Source organism: Cetorhinus maximus, chromosome 26, assembly GCF_964194155.1.
Source record: "Cetorhinus maximus chromosome 26, sCetMax3.hap1.1, whole genome shotgun sequence".
NCBI classification, from domain to species: domain Eukaryota; kingdom Metazoa; phylum Chordata; class Chondrichthyes; order Lamniformes; family Cetorhinidae; genus Cetorhinus; species Cetorhinus maximus.
In genome coordinates this window covers 3418797-3441075 of record NC_135904.1, presented here as the reverse complement: position 1 = coordinate 3441075, position 22279 = coordinate 3418797, and the positions used below count along the sequence as shown (strand labels likewise).

General features: G+C 42.7%; 1 protein-coding gene across 1 annotated transcript in view; it reads right to left on the bottom strand.

The window, feature by feature from the left end:
• kif7 (kinesin family member 7) overlaps positions 1-22279 on the bottom strand; it is a 33887-nt gene continuing 11608 nt past the window's right edge. The window contains exons 6-17 of the mRNA XM_078529982.1: positions 21853-22040; positions 19723-19850; positions 17389-17583; positions 16502-16704; positions 12416-12613; positions 11232-11357; positions 9316-9492; positions 8374-8589; positions 3205-3411; positions 2688-2886; positions 1833-1997; positions 1-630 (exon numbers count right to left, since the gene is read on the bottom strand). Of these exons, the coding sequence (XP_078386108.1) occupies positions 215-630; positions 1833-1997; positions 2688-2886; positions 3205-3411; positions 8374-8589; positions 9316-9492; positions 11232-11357; positions 12416-12613; positions 16502-16704; positions 17389-17583; positions 19723-19850; positions 21853-22040 (2418 nt within the window). The 3' untranslated portion in view covers positions 1-214. The remainder of the gene's footprint in view (positions 631-1832; positions 1998-2687; positions 2887-3204; positions 3412-8373; positions 8590-9315; positions 9493-11231; positions 11358-12415; positions 12614-16501; positions 16705-17388; positions 17584-19722; positions 19851-21852; positions 22041-22279) is intronic.

Here is a 22279-nt window from a genome sequence, read left to right as displayed (position 1 = left end):
AAAAAAGTGAATTGAAACAAGTTTACTTTATTCATTGCTGCCTGACTCACCTAAGCTTCATCAGAATCCTGCTTCAACTGTTTTCTTGATAGATTTTAATTGCTGTGTAGGAAATTTTGGAATAAAAATACTTTTCTTTAAAGTTTGTTTTCTTCACTGTGTAATGAGAAACTGATGTGTTCTTTAACATGGCATGCAGTATCCAACTGTTCAGCTATCCCACTGGATTCTTTCGGACATCAATGATCCCAGGATTAAAGAAAGAAATGTTTGCATTGAGACTTGCCGGTCTGAATGTTTTTTGGGGTTTCTGCACGGGTGCAATACTCCAGTGCATGGCACCCTCTGCAGGTTGCACCATCCTATTGCATGTGTGCTCCAGTGAGTCTCTTAGTCTCAGTTCTTCATGCCCAGGCTGTTCCTCTGTAGGCAGAGATGGCCTTCGCCAAGTGGGTGGCAGAGGTGCGTGAACTAGATCCCGGAGCTCCTCTTTGGATTTGGGAATCCGTTCCAGAGCAGCTGATGGCATAGATAGTTGTTCTGGTGGATTATTATTCCCAATTTCTTCTATTCCAGATGGTGGGGGCACTGGGTCGACAGTTACTGAAGCTCTGCCAACAAATCCAAGACCTGAAACAGAACAAAATCAGCATTATTTCCCAGTTTCCCTCCCAAAACGGCATAAAAGCAAGCTGCGATTTAATTTTAAACAGCCTTTTTCTCTTCTGAGCCATTACATGTCCTCTGGCTGTGGCCTGCAGCCAGACCCTCATCGGAAAGTCTGGGTTATCAGAAATGCACAAACGGGACCAAGCGCACATGCCTCACTTTGTTTGATTTCTCCTCTTCCCAGGACACTATCTGATCTCCATTTGGTGCCTTCTTGTGGCACTGTGATTATTGGTGACAAGAAACACTGCGAATGTCAACCTGACCCCATGGCCTTTCTGAAGTTCAAAGTGTCAGCTATCTCATTGCAATCAGAGGGTTGGAGGGTGAAGCCTCACTGCAGGTTTTGAACACATAAGGTGTAGCTGGCTTAGTGCAGTAATGGGGCAGTGCTGCATGGTCAGAGATGCAACCTTTCAGATGAGATGTTAAGTTGAAACAATGTCTGCCTATTCAGGTGGATTCATAAGATCCCATGGAACTACTGGGAGAACAAGGAGGTGGGAGGGAAGTTCTCCCAGTATCCTGCCAGCAGTTATCCCTCAACCAAAATCACCAATACTGAGCAATAGCAGCTCGTGGAAGTCTGCAGTATACAAACTGGTGGCTGTTTGCCTACATAACAACAGTGACTACATTTCAAAAGTACATGATTGGCTGTAAAACCAATAGAAATTCCTGATGATATGAATGTTGCTATATAAATACAACTTCTTCTTCAAATTTAACAAGGGCAGCAAACAGAAACTTTAAATATAATTAATCATTGTTTTGATTTAGGACTGTAGGGCAGAATGCAGAAGTAGCGAAATCCCTTCACTGACTCATACACTTGGGATGAATAGAAAAGATGACAAAAATAAAAGGTGCCTCCGGCCAGCCTGCATTACTCTACCTTCCATTAACATTCACTCATAGACAGGGTTGTTTTTAAGAACAGTAACAAGTGAGAAAACTAAGAAAATAAGGAGGAATTAAATATAATTTATAATAGAGGAAGACAAACTATCTCTCACATTCTTTAGGAAACATAACATCTGAAAGGCTTTCACACACTGGTTTCTCTCTGGCTAAAATTAAACAATTCCTGTGATTGAGAATTGGGTGTGAGGAAGCTGCAGTTTAATTGAGTTTCAGTGACGGTACTACATCCGAGTCCTTACGTTTGCTCTGCTCTGCTGGTTGATTCAAGAGATAACTGGACAGTTCTCTCAGTTTCATGTTCAGCTCATGGTTGGCTTGTTTGTACCAGGCAAGCTCCTTCTCCAGCATCTGAATCCAGCCCTCATACTGCCTCTGACTCCCAGCAATTCCTTCATCCATTTGTCCTATGAAAAAATAACAATAAATGATTCTACATTGACCTTGGGACTGTTCCACCAGGTGACAGCGGTTTTAATCGAAATCTTCCCTGTTCCAATTCTTCCTCTTCTTTCCTAAAGTTCTGCATGTCGTGACGGTGTGGCTTTATAGATACTAAACAACCTCTGGTACTCCTGACTATTCTTTTTGTGTGAATCAGGGTAGTAAGTGTCAACATGATAGTCGACTGGGGAAATTCATAAATAATACCGATTCTGTTCTCGTCTAACATCCCCACAACTACAATTTTTGTATAGAGATCAGGAATGATGGGGATGGAATTGAGGCTGATTTTACCCTTCTTTGTGCCAGACACTGAGGTTAATTGAAGCTCTCTTACCACTGCCTGCAGAAATCAGTTAACTCAGCAAAGACTGGTGGTTGAACCTGGGGATTCTGCTTTGTGTGTCTTAGAACTGCACTGGGTGGTGCTTCTGTCAAATGGGAAAGAGTCCAGAGTGAAATGAGTTGCTTTATCCAACTCCTAATGGATCTGAGTCTAGACCATATGCTGTGATCATAAAGGAATTATTAGAAGAGTACATGCAATATAAAATGCACATCATTGATAGTGTCCGTTTGACATTATAAATCTTGATTCAATATGTAACAATGTCGAATGCTATCAATGCTCCATGGATGCAGTTAGTCACTACCTCGGCAGTGCTGGAGCAGAAGCTGCAGGTTCCGCTCATGTTCCTTCTGCTGGAGAGTGAGGCGACGATCTGTCTCAAGTCGCTGGCGCTCTACTGCTGCCTCCAACCAGTAAACAAGCTTCTGCTGCTCCTCAGCACGCATCTCCAACTCCATGAATGCAAGCTGCATCTTGCGTTCCTCTTCTCGGAGTGTCACTACCTGCCGGAACACAGTGTCACCGTTTCAGAACACACTGCAAAGAGCGTAGTCCAGCTGTTGCTCACTGTGCCTGACAATTGCGTCTCAAGAAATGCTACATAGCAAAAGGGCGCGAGCAACACTGCGAACAAGCTGTGCAATCCCAAGGCTGGGTGTGACAATGCCAGAAGTGATACAGTCAATGCTGAGTTTATTGTCTCCTCCCTCATATGTCCTCCTTACTGCTTTCCTGAAAATAACTACAAGGAGAAGGGTCTCCTAGCAAATAAACAAGGGGAGTGAACAGTCCTGCACATTAAAAGGAGAGAAGGCCTTTACCTTGTCAAAGTACTTGCAGAGCAGCGCTCTAGTTTCTGATGCTGAGAGATAGCTCAGCTTTGCCATCAGGTTCATTTCGCACTGGGACAGCATGCTGGCAGACGCACGCAGCACCCTCTGTCGACGTGTGATTGTCTCGTTCTTGTACTCAATAGCAGCATCCAGAGCTTCAATAGCTTCATCCAGCTGGAAGAGGATCCTTTCTTCCTGGAGAGCAACAACAGACAAACACTTAAACAAAAGCACAGTACTGTAGCTGCAGGAAATCTGAAATAAAAACAGAAAATGCAGGGAAACATTCAGCAGGTCAGGCAATAGCTGTGGAGAGAAGAAAAACAGAATTAATGTTTCAGGTCAATTACCTTTCATCAGAACCTTAAAAGGTCAAAACCTGAAGCATTAGTTAATTTTTCTCTCAACATACTGCCTGACCTATTGTTTTCCAGTTAAGCTAAACATTTATAAAGCACTGGTTAGGCCTCAGCTGAACTACTGTGTTCAACTCTGGGCAGTACACTTTAGGAAGGATGGAAAGGCCTCGCACAGAATGAAGATGAGATTTTCTAGAGCGGTACCAGGAGTGAGAGACTTCAGGTATGTGAAGAGACTGGAGAAGCCAAGGTTGTTCTCCTTAAAGTAAAGAAGGTTAAGGGGAGAGTTGACAGGGAAATTAAAAATCATGAATGATTTAGAGAGGGTAAATAAGAACAAACTGTTTCTCGTGGCAAAAGTGCTGGTAACTAGAGGGCACAGATTTAAACAGATTGGCAACAGAACCAGGGACAAAATGAGGACTTTTTTTATTACTCAGTGAGTAATGGTAACCTGGGATGCACTGCCTGCAAGGGTGGTGAAGCAGTTTCAATAGCAACAATCAAAAGGGAATTGGATAAATACATGCAGAGAAACGTTTACAACAAAGAGCAGGGAGTGGGACAAATTTGATATCACTACCAAACAACCAGCATATGTACGATAGGCCGACTGTGCCATATCATTCTATGATTCTGTTTTTACTTACTATTAATAGAAGATTACTGACTCATGAGAGGTCACTTGGAGGACTGTCCTCAACTAGAATAACTTACTTACCTCTACCCTCAATTTTCTTCCCTCTGAAGATGCTGAGTATTTCCAGGTTTTGGTTCAATGAACTGCCTTCCAGTATCTCATGATTTGTGAGCCCAGACAGTTTGGCTATCTGACTGTTGGTGGTGGGGAGGGAACGGAAACATAATGACAGAATCTGATACTGCTTTAACTCAACATGCGCAAGCACTTCCCAGGAGCAGATACTAAAGAATGCTCAGAAACCTTGGCTGATTGCTTTTCTCTTCTTTAGCCCAAAGCCCAACAGCAATCTGCTGGCTCAGATGGAACCAGTGGCCTTCTGGTCTCTTTAGCTCCGTACCACAATCAGTAGTGCACATACCCACTGAGCAATGGGCCACACAAATGCTACAATGCTATAAACTACATTTGAAATTTTACACAGTGAGTTGTTGTGATGTGGAACACACTGACTAAAAGAGTAGTGGAAGCAGATTGCAGTAAGCACTGATGGTGGCAAGGGTACAGTTACCCAAGGTGCAGGACTTCAATGTCCATCACCAAGAGTGGCTTGGTAGCACCGCTACTGACCGAGCTGGTGACTCCTAAAGGATGTAGCTGCTAGACTGGGTCCTCGGCACGTGGTGAGGGAACCAAGAGGGACAAATCTACTTGACCTCATCCTCATCAATCTGCCTGTCACAGATGCATCTGTCCATGACAGTATTGGCAAGAGTGACCACCACACTATCCTTGTGGAGATGAAGTCCAATTTTCACACTGAGGATACCCTCCATCATGATGTGTAGCACTACCACCATGCTAAATGAGATAGATTTCGAACAGATCTAGCAACTCAAAACTGGGCATCCATGAGGCACTGTGAGCCATCAGCAGCAGAACTGTATTCAAATACAGAAAGTGCTGGAACAACTCAGCAGGTCTGGCAGCATCTGTGGAGAGAGAAACAGAGTTAACACTTCGAGTCCAATATAACTCGCCTTTGGAACTCTTCTTCGAAGAACAGTCATATTGGACTCAAAACATTAACCTCTGTTTCTCTCTCCACAGATGCTGCCAGATGTGCTGGGTTTTTCTGGTATTTTGTTTTTATTTCAGATCTCCAGCATCCACAAGTATTTTGCTGTTATACTACTATATTCAAATACAAAGTGCAACCTCATGGCCCGACATATCCCCCACTCTACCATTAACATCAAGCTGGGGGATCAACCCTGGTTCAATGAAGATTGCAGAAGGGCATGAGGTGTCAACCTGGTGAAGCTAGAACACAACAAAAGAAGTAGCAAGCATTAGACAGAGCTAAGAGATCTCACAACCAACTGATTAGGTCTAAACTCTGCAGTCCTGCCACATCTCATCGTGAATGGTGGTAGACAATTAAAAAAATAACAGGAGGAGAAGACTCCACAAATATCCCCATCCTCAATGATGGAGGAGCACAGTACATTAGTGCAAAAGACAAGGCTAAAGCAGTTGGAACCATCTTCAGCCAGAAGTGCTGAGTGGATCTCTGTCTTTTCTTGAGGTCCCTAGCATCATAGATGCTAGTCTTCAGCCAATTCAATTCACTCCACGTGATATCAATAAACAGCTGATGGTACTGGATACTGCAAAGGCTATGGGCCCTGACAATATTCTGGCAAAAGTACTGAAGACTTGTGCTCCAGAACTAGCTTCACCTCTAGCCATGCTGTTCCAATACAACTACAACACTGGCATCTACCTGGCAATGTGGAAAATTGCACAGGTATGTCCTGTACACAAAAAGTAGGACAAGTCCAACCCAGCCAATTACCACCCCATCAGTCTTCGACAGTGTTATCAAGTCTCACTTGCTCAGCAATAACCTGTTCACTGACGCACAATTTGGGTTCCGCCAAAGCCGCTCAGCACCTGACCTCATTACAACCCTGATCCAAACATGGACAAAAGAACTGAACACCAAAGGTGAGGTGAGAGTGGCTGACCTTGACATCAAGGCAGCATTTGGCCAATGTGGCAACAAGGAGCCCTCACAAAACTGAAGTTAATGGGAGTCGGAGGGAAACTCTCCACTGCTTGGAATCATACCTAGCATAAAGGAAGATGGCTGTGGTTGTTGGAGGTCAATCATCTCAGGGCATTGCTGTGTGAGTTCCTCAGGGTCGTGTTCTAGGCCGAATCATCTTCAGCTGCTTCATCAATGACCTTCCCTCCATCATAAAATCAGAAGTGGGGATGCTCACAGATGAGTGCACAATGTTCAGCACCATTTGTGACTCCTCAGATACTGAAGCAGTCCATGTCCAAATGCAGCAAGATCTGGACAATATTCAGACTGAGCTGATAAGTGGCAAGTAACATTTGTGCTACATAAGTGCCAGGCAATGACCATCTCCAACAAGAGAGAATCTAACCATCTCCCCCTGATAGTCAATGGCATTATCATCACTGACTCCCCCACCACCAAAAACCTGGGAGTTACCATTGGCCAGAAACTGAACTGGACCAGACATGAGTACTGTGGTTACAAGAGCAGGTCAGAGGCTGGGAATTATGCGGAGAATAATCACCTCCTGATTCCCCAAAGCTTGTTGACCATCTATAAGGCACAAGTCAGGAATGTGATGGAACACTTTCCATTTGCCTGGATGAGTGCAGCTCCAACAACACTCAAGAAGCTTGAAACTAACCAGGGTGAAGCAGCTTACTTGATTGGCACCCCATCCACGACCTTAAACATTCACTCCTGCCGCCACTGATGCAGTGGCAGCAGTGTGCACCATCTACAAGATGCACTACAGCAACTCACCAAGGCTTCTTCAACAGTACCTTCCAAAACTGCGACCTCTACCACCTAGAAGGACAAATGCATGGGAACACCACCACCTGCAAGTTCCCCTCCAAACCACACACCATTCTGACTTGTACCTATATTGACAATCCTTCACTGTCGCTGGGTCAAAATCATGGAACTCCCTTAACAGCACTGTGGGTGTACCCACATTACATGGACTGTAGCGGTTCAAGAAGACGGTTTACCACCAACTTCTGAAGGGCAATGAGGGGTGGGCAATAAATGCTGGTCTAGCCCACATGCCGGGAACAGATAACTAAGAAATAGTAACTTTCTAAAGCGAACTGGATAACTACTTGAATATTTATACTTTTAAAAATAATTATGAGAATTACACAGAAGTTTGCAACTGCAATGCAGTTTTATACTTTGGTTGAAATGTTCATGAGATTTGAATTTTATGGAACTAATCTGTACACACAGAACAGCTGAATGTTTCAATACCAACAAGGTATCTCTTGAATGCCACTAGAAAGCATACAGTGGTCCTGAATGGTTCAAATGGTGAGGGTATCACCAGACATGCTGCTGAGCTCTCCACACATTAACAGTAGCCACTTGAGGCTCCAGATGGTGGCTGTCACCTGTGGAATCCAATACAAATTGACACCTTCAGGAGAGGAGGAGAAAAACAGAAACAAATACCTGCCACTAGTGAGCAGGGGAAACAAAGACACCAGTTAAACGGTCCATGAGACCACAGGCACCATATTGAACAGAGAGCCAATCAGACCTTGATTGAGGGGACATCTTTGCTATCATCTTACTGCAGGTGCCAATACCTTATTCTGACATCAGTCCACCTGACCCATTGCAATTTTTTGGACTTATTGTAAAACGTTAATTAATATATACTTTTTAACAGATGGTGTTGCTCACGGTGAGGGAGAGATTGTGCTGCTTTAGAATAGAAAAGCTATGAACAAAGTGTGATAAGGAAAACATTACAAGAAATAAGTCTGTCATTTATCGTAAGTGCTCATTATATCAAAGATACTGCTCAAGAATCTATAATTCACTCTGTCATTACTCAGCAACACTGGAATATCAATTACACTGCACTGTGATTAGGCTGCAAATGGTCCTCCATCAGCCATCTCATGAATACTAAGGGCTTTGTGCATTCAACTGAAATACATGGCTTCAGGGACACACTGGTGAGCTACCATAGTGGAACTATTACTCTAATACACAAGTAATTGTATATGACGTGACAATATGCCACTGAACAGATTGGTTTTTCTCATGGCGAGCCACACCTCTGCTGACAGCAGGTTTCCCATCCGTAGTTTATCATCTAGTTCGGTGCGCTGTTTCATCATCTGATCCTTCTCGTGCCGCAGGTTGGAAATCTCTTCACGAATTTCCTGTTGGTCACAAGCACTGCCATTTCGCAATTGCCCATTCTTCTCTGACAGCTCCTTCTCCAGAGATTCAATGCGGCTTGACACCCTCACAATGTCGTTGCTCAGAGCCTAAAGAATGGATAAGTAAGAAAACGGCCAACATGTTGAGATCTTTGAATTAAAACAAAGTCAGAAAAATTTTCTTTATAGACTCCGATGTTAATGGTGAATGTGTTACAGCATGGCACAGATCCACACAGACCAGGAGATTCCAGGTTTGATCTGTGGTCTGTGTTGAGTAAAATAATTTTAGCTGGGGTAGTGGTTTGGGAGTTATAATGGGCCTCAGCTCCCCTGGGCTGCAGAATGGAAAATTAGCCAGCTGCTGATTAGTATGCAGCAACCCCTGCTGCTAAGTGCACATCATCAGGCTCGGTATGGTGACAGTTTAACACTGAGACAACATTCATTCTCCAGGCTTACATATATAGCACTATATGTATAAGGTAAAGAAGAGCTGCTGACAGTAGTAGAACCATATGCAAGTCAGCCCTTTCAGGAGAGGATGGGACAAAATTGGAGAAAAGAAACTTTAATAGTCCTGCATGTACTTGAAACGTAACCCCTTACTCCAACCTGATAAGAGCTTCAGCTTTAACTCTCAGCCTTTATCTTTCATATAAGAAGATCTTGGCCTCATGCTCTTTTACTGAACTGAATAGTGCCCTCTTACACTCTAACCTGATAGACGCTGAGCTTCTTCTTCTTCCATCTGACTGAGTTGCAACCTCTAAGTCTCTCATCTAATAGGAGCAGTTTCTAGCCTGTCCAGATCGTGGTTCCTAATAAGCTTACCTGACTAGATCGCAGCCTCTTGTTCTCCAGCCCACTCTTCTCCTGTAGCAAGGCTTCTTTTTTTTCTACAATGATCTCTCGTTTCTTCAGCTCCTCTTCAAGGTCATCCAGCGCCTTCCGTTGTTCGAGAACCTTCTCAATCTCTGTATCCAACCACCTTTTCTGTTCTTCAATTTTCTACAAGTAAAATAGATCGTCAATACTGATTTTGAAGCAAAGGACTCAGAAAGCAGCTTTTCTCTTATAAAAAATCATGGGTCGTGAAAATCTGTGCGCCTTTAGGTGCATTCCCACAATTTTGTCAGCACCCGGACATATTGGGTTTCAGCCTCTGATGTGAGCAGCCGCATGGTGGAGTGGAACCTCTGTCTGTCACAAATGTGGTCTCCTCCCATGTCCTACCCCGGCACAGGGACTGTGGGAGGAGGAAAGAATCTCCCACGCTTTAAATTTAAGTTGCCTCATTTAAGGTGCTCGTTCTACTCCATCACGTTGACCAAGCCTTTGATGTCCTAATCTTTCCTTTTGTGACTTGGTGTCATACTCCTTTAGAGATTATGCTCTTGTTCCATGCCTTGACATGTTTTGCTACATTAAAGCTGCTATATAAGAGCAAGATGTTGTTGTTTTGTTTCAGGCAGGAAGTTTCCTTTGCCTCACCTGAGGTGTGTGGGGAAATAAGACACATCAACCTCGCCTGTGATGGTTGTGGAGCCCCACCTGGTGGTCTAGGCCTTAACCCCCGTCTCTGTGGGTGAAATGCTGCCTTTGTGGGTGACTTGCACAGGGGCAAAAATAGTTCTCATGTAAGTGGCACCAGCATCTATCAGAAAAAAATGACTGCCCAGCACTGCAATACCTGCTCTTACTCACCACGGCCCCCAAGCTTTGACAGCTACCACACACTGCAATACCTGTGCCTTGTGTAATACGTGTTCCCAACTCCACCCATTTTTGGCAGGTGCTCGAGATGTCCCCACAGTGAGATGGATGTCTGCCTGTGTTATGCAAAAGGGCAATGCTGGTGCTACCCAACAGTTTGATCCCAACATATGATTTTCAGGGCTCTGATGTGTTTAGAGGTCTGTAAATTAAGACTTATTAGATTGTGTTTGATGGTTTCTTTGTTTCACACGTCCTGAAGATGCCATTCTTAACGGGGTATAGTCCTATAGGCTCTAGCAGCCCTTCATCAGCTTCCCCAACTGGCCATTCGTAATGTCTGGCCCTGCAAGGACAAGCAAGCTATTTGGCTGGGAGGGGCAGCTCAGCTGTGTCTGATCCTGTCCTCACCCAATGTCTGTGCACATGCACCTTCCAACAAGCATCACTGGATCACGTTCAGAAATCGAAATCCTGGCCCTTGGGAACAGAGGTCAGCTGGAGTGCACCTACTCCAGCTGAGATCAGATAATGCATCACAGAAAGGAAAGAGAGAACCTGGACTATCCTGGTCCTTGTGACTCAGTCCAACACTGGGAGGTGCATTGTCCTGAGTTTTGTTAAGTTTTATCTAAGTTTTACAGTCAGGAAGCCTCTTGATCAGCCACTGAATTTCTTTTTCAATCAGCTCACTGGTAACTCCCTGAGCCGATTGTGAGAAATTAGTAATTACACGTCAGTAAAACAGTTGAGAAGATGGCAACTGCTAAATAATAAAACAGACCCATCAATTGCTGTTAAAATAAAGATTCAACAGAATTTCATTCACTGACACTGAAGTTATTGGCCTGTACTGAGTAACGGTCACCACCTTCAGGATAGAGCCCAGGAAAGAAAATTCAGAGGGAAACAAACAAGCAACCCAGTTAAAAATAAAATTCTGTTGATGAAGTTGAACTGCTCCAGTCAGAACTCCCATTACACAGTGTTCAGATGCAAACTACTGAGTTGTTCCATGCCCGATATCACGTTACCTGCTGCTCTTCGAGGCTAATTACAGACCCATTGCTGCCACTCCTCCTCTTCCTTTGGAAGGCTGCAATCTCTTCGGTTTTAATCTTAAGAATCTGTTGCTGCTGCTTATGTTTTATTTCAAGCTCCTGCACACAGAAAGAAGATGAGCACTTCATTATCTTTGGGGGCATTCACAATCCATTGGACATTCCCATATCCTGTTCCTGGTCATTGTATGTACAGTAAACTGGATGAGCCAAATATCCCAGGATTGGATGTATCTCCTTACCTGGCATGGACCCTAACTCTGGAGCTCTATCAATGGGATGTGTTTTCAGTTCAATTTCTATTTGTTGAGTTCTGCAGTCCATCGTCATCCATTTCCATTGAGGGATGTTGTGATCCTGGGATCTGCTAGGTTAGCAATTGCACAGGGCCAAACTACTGCTTTAGGGCTGGAGTGCCTGGGAGATCGCACCCAAATTGGGATAAATGTCCTACAGAGCCTTGGCCAGGACACCTTACCTCCATATGCTGCAATGCTAGGGGGAGGTAAGGTCGGGAGCCATTAGCAGCTCATCAGTACCTGACATACCAGTGGAGTGAAATGTGGTTGCCCTATGCAGTTCTCGGCTTATGTCGAATGGAAAGCTCTTTATCTAACATCCATAATGGCAGAGAAACTACTCTATCTCTAAGATAGAGCCAGGCAAGCATTCAATCCTAGATAGAGAGTGGTTTCTCTGCCACTGGGAATGCTGGGTAAAGAACTCACCATTTCTATCACCTGCTTCCACCGTGCACTGACCTGCCTGTCCAACTCACAATAGAGGTAACGCATTTCAGATCTAGAGAGATAGAACTGAAATGCATCAGCTCAAAATATTATGCACCAGGTCCAAGTATTTATTTAAGAATAGCAATCTGGAATATATTTACATCGTAAACTGACTTGGTTGATTAATCATAATTTGCAAGTGCCTGTGATTTCAAAGTGCAGCTTGTATCTGTTACAATGTAAGTTTTTGGGATTGTCAATAAGTGTTTTTTCACAGGAGTCCCTTTGTACAGGTTTCACTGTCTTCAAATACAGATGAACGCTCATTGAGTTTCACTATTCACAGAAAAACAGGTTGAATTTGGAAATGTAAGACAGGACAACTTATCCAACCTCTGTGAAAGCCCAATATGCAGCGTGCTGTACCGTCACTCGATGTTTTCCTTTCTGCATCTCTGTCTCAAGTCGCCTTTTCTGATCCATTTCCTCTTTCAGCTTTTTCTGCAGCAATGCCTGTTGCTGCTTCATTAGCTGCACATTTCTCTCCATCTCATGGATTCGCCGCTCACTCTGCGATGACAGCGACACCAGTCGCTCTGTATCCCGCTTCTTTTGTCTGAGCACCTGGAAAAGGGATTAATGTCAAGATTAGCAGCAGCTGAAAGTCAGCTTTATGATATAAAACAAAGATCCAGCACTTTTCCAGGAAATATAACTGGATGAACCTTTTACATAATATTTATAGGACCAAAACGGGCCATTGAACCCAACAGGCCCATGTCAGTGTTTATGCTCCATGTGAAATTCCTCCCATCCTCCTCACCTAGCCCATCAACATTGTCCTCCTATTCTTTCTCCTTCTTGTGTATTTGTTATTCTTTCATGGGATGTGGGCATCGCTGGCTGGGCCAGCATTTATTGCCCATCTCTAATTGCCCTTGAGAAGGTATTGGTGAGCTGCCTTCTTGAACCACTGCAGTCCATGTGGTGTAAGTACACCCACAGTGCTGTTAGGGAGGGAGTTCCAGGATTTTGACCCAGCAACAGTGAAGGAACAGCGATATAGTTCCAAGTTAGGATGGTGAGTGGCTAGGAGGGGAACTTGTGTGTGTGTGTGTGTGTGTGTGTGGTGGGGGGGGGGGCGCGGTGGTGGGAGGAGTTGTTACTGTCCATGATGGTAGGAGCGTGCAGTTGATTCCAGCCCCGCTTATCCACAGGTCGTAACAATAGCTTGAATGTTTAATTCAACCACAAAACTGGCCCATTGTTTATCTTTGGCACAGTTATTCCTAGCATAAAAAGACTCTAACCAGGCTTCTTTCAGTAAACACAAAAAAAAATTAATTTATTATAAAACAAACTACTTTTCAGAAACAAGCTAATGAACTGGTTAACATACAAGTTGTAGTTTAGAAGTATAACAATTTTCCCCATTTAAAAAAAACATATTTGAACTCCACACACTCACAAACATAAAACAGGACAAAACAAACACAGTCCCATGCAGATGCTGGAGTATGGGAAGTTTCCTACAAAAGGATAAAATTCAAAGAGATCTCGGCACTGTTGATCTAACAGAATTCTTGTCACAATAGACCTGCAAGTTCTTCAGATGGATTTGTTGGTAAAACTGTCCTTGATGACTCTTACTTATCACAACTTAGCGAACTCTCAAAAAAAACAGATGACTTATCCTGATGAGACATTTCTAAGAAAGGTTTAACAAAGAGATGGGGCAGAAGAAGGAAAAGACAACTTGCTTCTAAGGCATATCCACACACACACACTGCCTGACAATTTAAAAGACTAAGATGCTCAAAGAATACTTCTCTTAGGCCAGGTGTTTTTAACCAATTATCAAGAGTCTTTAGCCCATCAACAGCAGTTCTTCATTAACTTAGATATACAAAGTACCTCTTCCCTTTCCAGGTGTTCCCTGCTGGACACTTGTCTTGACCCCTGGTTTCTTAAAGAATGGCATACTCACAACCCCAAATTAATATTGCAAACTTATAAACATAACTCAGGAGGAAGAATGTCCAAAATTCAATGTCCTTCAAATTTTCCAAAAATGGGATCCTTACAGTGTTCCCATGCATCTGCTGCCCTCATCCTTCTAGGTGGTAAAGATTGCGGTTTGGAAGGTGCTATTGTAAGACCCTTGGTGAGTTGTTGCAGTGCATCTTGTAGATGGTACACACTGCTGCTACTGTGCGTCGGTGGGTGGAGGGAATGGATGTTGGAGGTGGTGGATGGGCTGCTTTGTCTGGGTGGTGTCTAGCTTTTCATGTGTTGTTGGAGCTGCGCTCATCCAGGCAAGTGGAGAGTGTTTCATCACACTCCTGACTTGTGCCTTGTAGATGGTGGACTGGCTTTGGAAAGTCAGGAAGTGACTTATTCTCCACAGAATTCCCAGCCTCTGACCTGCTCTTATCACCACAGTATTTATATGGCTGGTCCAGTTTGGTTTCTGGTCAATGGCAACCCCCAGAATGTTGGGTATATCTTGCTTCCCCTTAAATTCATCTATGCTATTTACCTCAGCTGCTCCTTATGGTAGCAAGTTCCACATTCTGGTCACTCTCTGAGTAAAGAAGTTTCTCCAGAATTCCCTATTGAGTTTATGAGTAACTACCTTATATATTTATGGCCCCTAGTTTTGATCTCACTCGCAAGCAAAAAAATCTCTGCATCAGAATCACCCTTCAGTCTTCTTTTTAACAAAGAGCCTCAACCTGTTCGATCCTTTCTGATAATTATTTGCTTAGCATTCTGGTAAATTGATTTTGCACCTTCCCCAGTGCCCCTATATCCTTTCTCTCATATAGAGACCAGAACTGTTCACAGCTTTCCAAGTGCGGTCTAATCAAGGTTCTACGTAAATTTAACATAATTTCTCTGCTTTTCAGTTCTATATTCCTATAGAAATTAACTACAGTAATTGTATCTTAAACTGTGAAGGAAGATATAGATATATATTCCCCTCTCTCTTCTGAAGGTGCTATAATACTACACGTGCCAACCACCTTCTGCTATCTCACCCAAGAGGGCATTCTTTAAGTGATCACTGTGTGTGTGATTTCCCACTGAATCTGGGAGTTGCATATTTAATAATCCAGTGCAGCCATTCCTAGAAACAAATTATTAAAGTGTATTACAATGTGTGCATTACAATGTGTATTAAAGTGTATTACAATGTGTGTATTACAGTGTGTGTATTACAGTGTGTGTATTACAGTGTGCGTATTACAGTGTGCATATTACAGTGTGCATATTACAGTGTGCATATTACAGTGTGCATATTACAGTGTGCATATTACAGTGTGCATATTACAATGTGTATATTACAATGTGTATTAAAGTGTATTGCAATGTGTGTATTACAATGTGTATTAAAGTGTATTACAATGTGTATATTACAATGTGTGTATTACAGTGTGTATTACAGTGTGTATTACAATGTGTATATTACAATGTGTATATTAAAGTCTATTACAATGTGTATTACAATGTGTATACTACAATGTGTATTAAAGTGTATTACAGTGTGTATATTACAATGTGTATTACAATGTGTATATTGCAATGTGCATATTACAACACGTATTAAAGTGTATTACAATGTGTATACTACAATGTGTATACTACAATGTGTATTACAACGTGTATATTACAAAGTGTATATTACAATGTGTATATTACAATGTGTATTAAAGTGTATTACAATGTGTATATTACAAAGTATATATTACAATGTGTATATTACAATGTGTATTAGAGCGTATTACAATGTGTATATTGCAATGTGCATTACAATGCGTGTATTACAAAGTGTATATTACAAAGTGTATATTACAAAGTGTATATTACAATGTGTATTAAAGTGTATTACAATGTGTATATTACAATGTGTATTACAATGTGTATATTACAAAGTGTATATTACAATGTGTATTAAAGTGTATTACAATGTGTATATTGCAATGTGTATATTACAATGTGTATTAAAGTGTATTACAATGTGTATATTACAAAGTGTATATTACAGAGTGTATATTACAATGTGTATATTACAATGTGTATTAAAGTGCATTACAATGTGTATATTGCAATGTGTATACTACAATGTGTATATTACAATGTGTATTAAAGTGTATTACAAAGATTCAAAAGTGGGAATTTTACAACTAAGATTGCATGATAGCACTTGCAATCAGTGTTCCCCAGGAATACAGAAGTAACTGGGCACAATAAAACAACAGTAAGAGACTGCCATTTGAAAATAAATGCTGAAGCACTATTCTGTATATGAGATCACCCTTCAAAGATAAATGCCAGATTGCTATTCTAAATACATATTGTACCCTTTCATTTTGAAATACTGCCCCAGTTATGCTGCATTATTTTTCAACTTGGTCCAGCAGAATTGGCACTTGCTGTTGTTCACTGCACCTTCCCTGTGTAATTCAACCACTCATCTGGAGGCAGTAGCAGCCACATCACCTCACGCACCTGCACTTTACTCTGTGCTGCAACAAATTTTTTCTGGTACTCCTGCAGCTTGGCCCTTTCCATAGGGTCCCTGGGTTCTTTCTCCTCAAGGTCCAGGAGCTGTTTCTGAGCTTCAGTCAGCTCTGCCCTTGCCTGTTCTGCCTCCTGTTCCAACTCTTGAATCTTCCGACAGTACTGCTTATTCATCGCCTGGGCGTCTCTCCCTAGCCATCCAAACACAAGTCAGGTTTAGTTGCAAACATATGGGATTACTAACAGTACATAACAGTTTGCAACTTGTATACCTTGCCACAGTCTTACTATCTCATTCATTTTATTTGGGAAACTTGCTGCAATTATAAAAGATATTTGAGGTTCCATATATTTTTTTAATTTTCTGTATTGAATAAAGGTATAAAAGACAAATGTAATCCTGTTATTGTGAAATACGTAATCCTTTAGAATTTTCAGTTACTGCAGTAAAAATTGCAACACAAAAAATTAAAATACATTTTGAGAAATTCTGCTAATCCATTGGCCAGAGTGTATAATCACAGGGACATGGTTACTTTGTTTTCTAATCGAATGTGGATATAGGAATTTATTGGAAAAAGTTGGACACAAAAAGTCTGATTGAAAAGTGACAACAGCAAGTTCAGTGGTGCAGACAGGAGGTTGGTGCAGACCCTTGGCTGTAAGTATATTACAAATATAGATATAAGTTTGCTTATTACAGAGTCATACTGCACTTCTCCCAGGATATTACTGCCTGTATTCTTTGTAATACTATTTCAATTTTCAAAAAGAGCACCAATTAAATTTTGAAGCTGGCGAACTACCTCACCTGTGTTTTGTTGATCTATGTATCAACATTTAAGTAAATCTATTTTAAAATGGACTTGTTGTACCTGTTTTGATGAGTTCTTTGATTAATTCTTCCTTCATGCGGATGTTGATCGCCAGTTCTCGCATCTTGTGCTGTGCTTGGACAAGCCTCCACTCAGAGTTCTTTACCGGGAGATGGTATACAGGTGAACCTTCCCTGAATTCATCAGAGAATGGCAGCGAGTGGGCCCCATTCTGGTCTCCCTTCCTGTGTGGAGCTGCAGAACATGAAAATAGTATGGGCGAGCCTTTAGGTTCTTCAATCTGGAGCTATGAAAACTGCTGAGCAAAATTACTAACAGGAGCAAACTTTTAAGGGCTGCGATGGGAGAGGTTGTTTTATAAATTTTATAATTTCGAGTAGTATCTATCTACTCCTGCTGAAATGAAGTGTGTCTAAAGAAAGAAGTTGCAATCATAATTCATTTTTTTGGGATCTGCCCCGGACTGCGCTGGGTCTACCCTGCTTTAGTTGCCTTTGTGAAGAATGGAATCAGGATGGTTGGACCTGATAGTTTATCAAAGAAGCCCAAGTGCTCTGGATCTCCTGTCACTCAAAAAGAGGGAGGCAGTGTAATGAGTTATTATATGGCACTATGGATCACTTGGATATGGGTTCAACCCCATGGTCTACCACCTCCATATCACTGCATGGAGGCAACTAACTCAGGTGAAGTGCTTCTCTGTAGAGAGCAGAAGATTAAAGCGATTGTCAATGAACTCAACACTCCTCACAGCAACCAGTTTCAAGTCAGGTCAGTGAAGGTTTGAGAGAACCTTCGAAATTGAGCATTCAGATGCGGATGACAGAGAGGCCTAGAGAGTAAAAGTAAGGAAATAAATTAGAGGAGGAGTGTGTATAGATCGGGTGGTTAACAGTGAAGTTGAGTGTCTTGGGCTACAGGAAGATATAGACGGGATGGTCAAATGGGCAGATAAGTGGCAGATGGAATTTAACCCTGAAAAGTGTGAGGTGATACACTTTGGAAGGAGTAATTTGACAAGGAAGTATTCAATGAACGGCATGACACTAGGAAGTTCTGAGGAACAAAGGGACCTTGGTGTGTGTGTCCATAGATCTCTGAAGGCAGAGGGGCATGTTAGTGGGGTGGTGAAAAAGGCATATGGGACACTTGCCTTTATCAATCGAGGCATAGATTACAAAAGTAGGGAGGTCATGTTGGAATTGTATAGAACCTTGGTGAGGCCACAGCTGGAGTACTGTGTGCAGTTCTGGTCGCCACATTATAGGAAGGATGTGATTGCACTGAAGGGGGTGCAGAGGAGATTCACCAGGATGTTGCCTGGGATGAAACATTTAGGTTATGAAGAGAGCTTGGATAGACTTGGGTTGTTTTCGTTGGAGCAGAGAAGACTGAGGGGCGACCTGATCGAGGTGTACAAAATTATGAGGGGCATGGACAGGGTGGATAGGCAGCAGCTGTTCCCCTTAGTTGAAGGGTCAGTCACAAGGGGACATAAGTTCAAGGTGAGGGGCAGGAGGTTTAGGGGGGATGTGAGGCTATGGGCCAAGTGCTGGTAAATGGCATTAAGTAGGTAGGTCAGGTGTTTTTCACATGTCGGTGCGGACTTGATGGGCCGAAGGGCCTCTTCTGCACTGTGTGATTCTGTAATCATGGGCTACATATTCTGCATTCCCCTGCCAATTGTTTCAGTGGGTTTTTGGCAGGTGAGCCAGAAAACTGGCCAAGGACATGCTCTGCCACTCCCCCATGCAAGTTTCCAGGTGCCAGTTCTGCTGCAGCATAACAAAGTTACAATATGTGTGCAGGTATACAATAACAAAGGCAAATTAGAGAAGCCTGGCCCATATGGTTACGGAGATTATCTGCTAGCCCCAGGCATCCAGCATGTAATGATGGGCAGAAGAGGAACCAGGGTCTGTACGGATACTCAGACAGAGGCCACTGAACATTTGCGCAAGTCAAGAGTGGAGTAAATAATTAATTATTTAAAAATGCGCTTTTGAAGGCAACACAGAATCTACATGCATCCAGACATTGCGACAAAGCAGGAGATGGTCCCTGAGATGTGGGGCCCAGTCAGGGATTCAAGGTGGAAATGTCTAAGTGTCAATCTGACTTAGCTTTGATGCTCTCCACAATCCTGCTTCGCTATTATATATATGCTGTTACCTGAAGCATGACCCCTTGGGTGATATACCAAAGGGCAATTAACAACTATGAGGCCTGTATCTTGGCGATAGTTATTATCTTCAGGAAAGCAGGGTCAGTATTTGGAAATAACAGTACAAAGAACAGTGGATTCTCCTTGAATTAAACAGACTGATTGCTGCCTTGGCTGTCTTAGTAACCGGGGCGTGGCAAGCTGCGTACATTTCATTACTTCACTTTGCAGACTGCTCAAATCACTGTCTCGGAGCTGGTTGAGGCTGTTTCTGCTTTTCAGTGTGCTGACCATTCCAGGAACATCTCTTTTTGTCCATGTCCGATTGATCTGGTGTCTGTCAAGGGTCAAAAAATTAATCTCAGAACATCGCAGCAATACACAATCATTAAAAATGTTTCAATTTCTCAGAAGAATATTATACAGGACAACGCAAAGGTCCCTACTTGGGTTAATCAGATTGCTATTATGGTACAGCTATTGACTTCTCTTTATATTAATTTCTTTATTTTAGCTTTTGCCTGTAAGTGGGTTTTCTGTTGAAAGAACAAAAGTGTAATCATAAGACAGGTTTGCTTCATTTTGGTTAATATGCATTTCATATAGAATGCAGTAAAGAACAATGGTCAATTTAGAGAGCAAACCTAATTAGAAGAAATTCCAGGCTGACACACTAAAGAGAGCTTTAGTTGTTAAGCAAGTCAGCAGCAGTCAGACAAGTTTTCTTTGTTCAGTCATGCCACGAAAGATAAAGAAAGTATTGCAGGTCCAACCCATATATCTCTTAAGCTTCACAGAAAAGCAGCAGATTTTTGAAATTTTTATGATGTACAAGTGTAATGCTAAGCCAATTAAGACATGTTGGGGAGGTACCTGCTGCATAGTTGATGGGCAAAACTATGGGCCTGAACTTCCGTGGAGTGGCAAATCAGAGTTGGATTGCCACTCTGCTCCTAATTTCCTACCTTGAAGTCCCGGCGATCCTTTCTAGCCTAACCTTCCAACTCAGGCTGGGCAACAACCGTATAGGGCGGTGCACTCCTGAGGCCTTCAATTGAGGGCTGCACAGTCAGAGGTAAGGAGGCCACGCCCTCTTTGAAACAGCACTAGCTGCCGTAAAGCAGGCAAGTTTAAAGGTCCAGCCACTTTCAAACCAGGGAGGAGGTAGGTTTGTACGGTAGGACTGCTGGGGGAGGGGGGAACCGGGGTGGTAGGGAGGGAGGGAGGGAGGGTGGTAGGGAGGGAGGGAGGGATGGAGAGAGAACCGGGGGGGTGGTGGAGGGGTTAGTCGGGTGATCAGGGCATGTGGGGGAGTCAGGTGGTCAGTGGGTGGGGCAGTTCAGGTGGTCAGGGGTGGGTGGGGATGGGCATGTGTCAGGTGGTCAGTAGGGGTGGTGTTGGGTGTTCGGGGATGGCTCCCGTGGGGGAGTCGAGGTTGAGGGGAGTCCTTTGAGGGTTCAGTACTATAGTTACCCAGGAGTTAGAAGTGGTTTTAATTCTTCTAACTTTTCCTGGGTAACTTACTGTAAGGGAGTCAGAACCATCTGAAGTTTGCCATTTAAATCGTACTTTCAGATCGTTCCAATTACAGAGCAATTGCCCAACAGAAGTTTGAACTTCCCAGGCCATCCTGGGGATTTCCCGGGGGGAGGGGGGGGTGGGTTTGCTTCCACAGTGCATCTTTGGGGTAACCCCCAGTTAAGACTCCCAGAAGCTCGGAGGTTATGGGCTTATATGTCTTGGCCATTATTTCAAGAGGTTACAGTTAGTATTGATTATGAAACTTAAAATTCAACCATGGGATGGAAATAGATTCTAGAGACCGTTAATTTCTACAAGGGTTCATCTGCTTAAGGACTGTAGACAAGTGATAACATTGCCTGTAGGGGGGCCATTAATTTCTCTGTAACTGTCTTCAGCTTAATGATTTGATTGTTGGATCAACCATGGTGAAACTACACCAAAGTTATGGAGCTGTCCTGGGAAAAGAAATAATTAAACTGAAGTTATTGTTAAGGGACATAGAAAGAATCTAATGATATTAGATAATGGAAAAACATGTGAATTGGCATGTAGTAGGATTGAAGAAAAGGTATAAAGTGTGGGTGTTAGAACAGATACTTTCAAATTCAAAGGTCTGGCTAGAAAAACACATCAAGTTCAGAACCATAATGTGTACCGAATTTCCCAGCTAAATCTTGCAAGGTTTTGTCAAAGTGGATCATTAATACGATTACTTGATTAATAAATCTGTGTGCATTCAATGCTGTGAACCCTAACATTCTGAGGTTAAGAAAGAACACAGGTGTTAAGTGAGTGTCAGTTTAGTTTTGGATTACCTGTTTCTTCCTTTACTCCCGCAGGATTCATCCTCCTCTGGTTCCTCATCAGATTGCGACACCATTGATTCACAATCCTTGTTGAAGTATCCATGAAGCACAGAATCCCTGTCTGCCAGGCTCCTCTGCAGGCAGTGATTGTGGCTGCGAAACCCAGGACCTGCAAGCTCCACGGAAGAGGCACAAATCTATTGATAAAAGAAAAGAACATGGTTTGTGGTCAGACAACAATACAAAGTAACAGGAATAAGGTTCAGGACACAGACTGATTGATACTGGTGTCTGAGTCAAAGCCAGAAATACAGTATGGAAATTTGCCCTCATTTGCTGCTGAACATCCAATTGCAGAAATTTCAAAGATAAAGTTAAATGGACAAGTTCTGTTGTAATCATTGGCAATAGCAACATCCTGATGGCTCATTGGGTA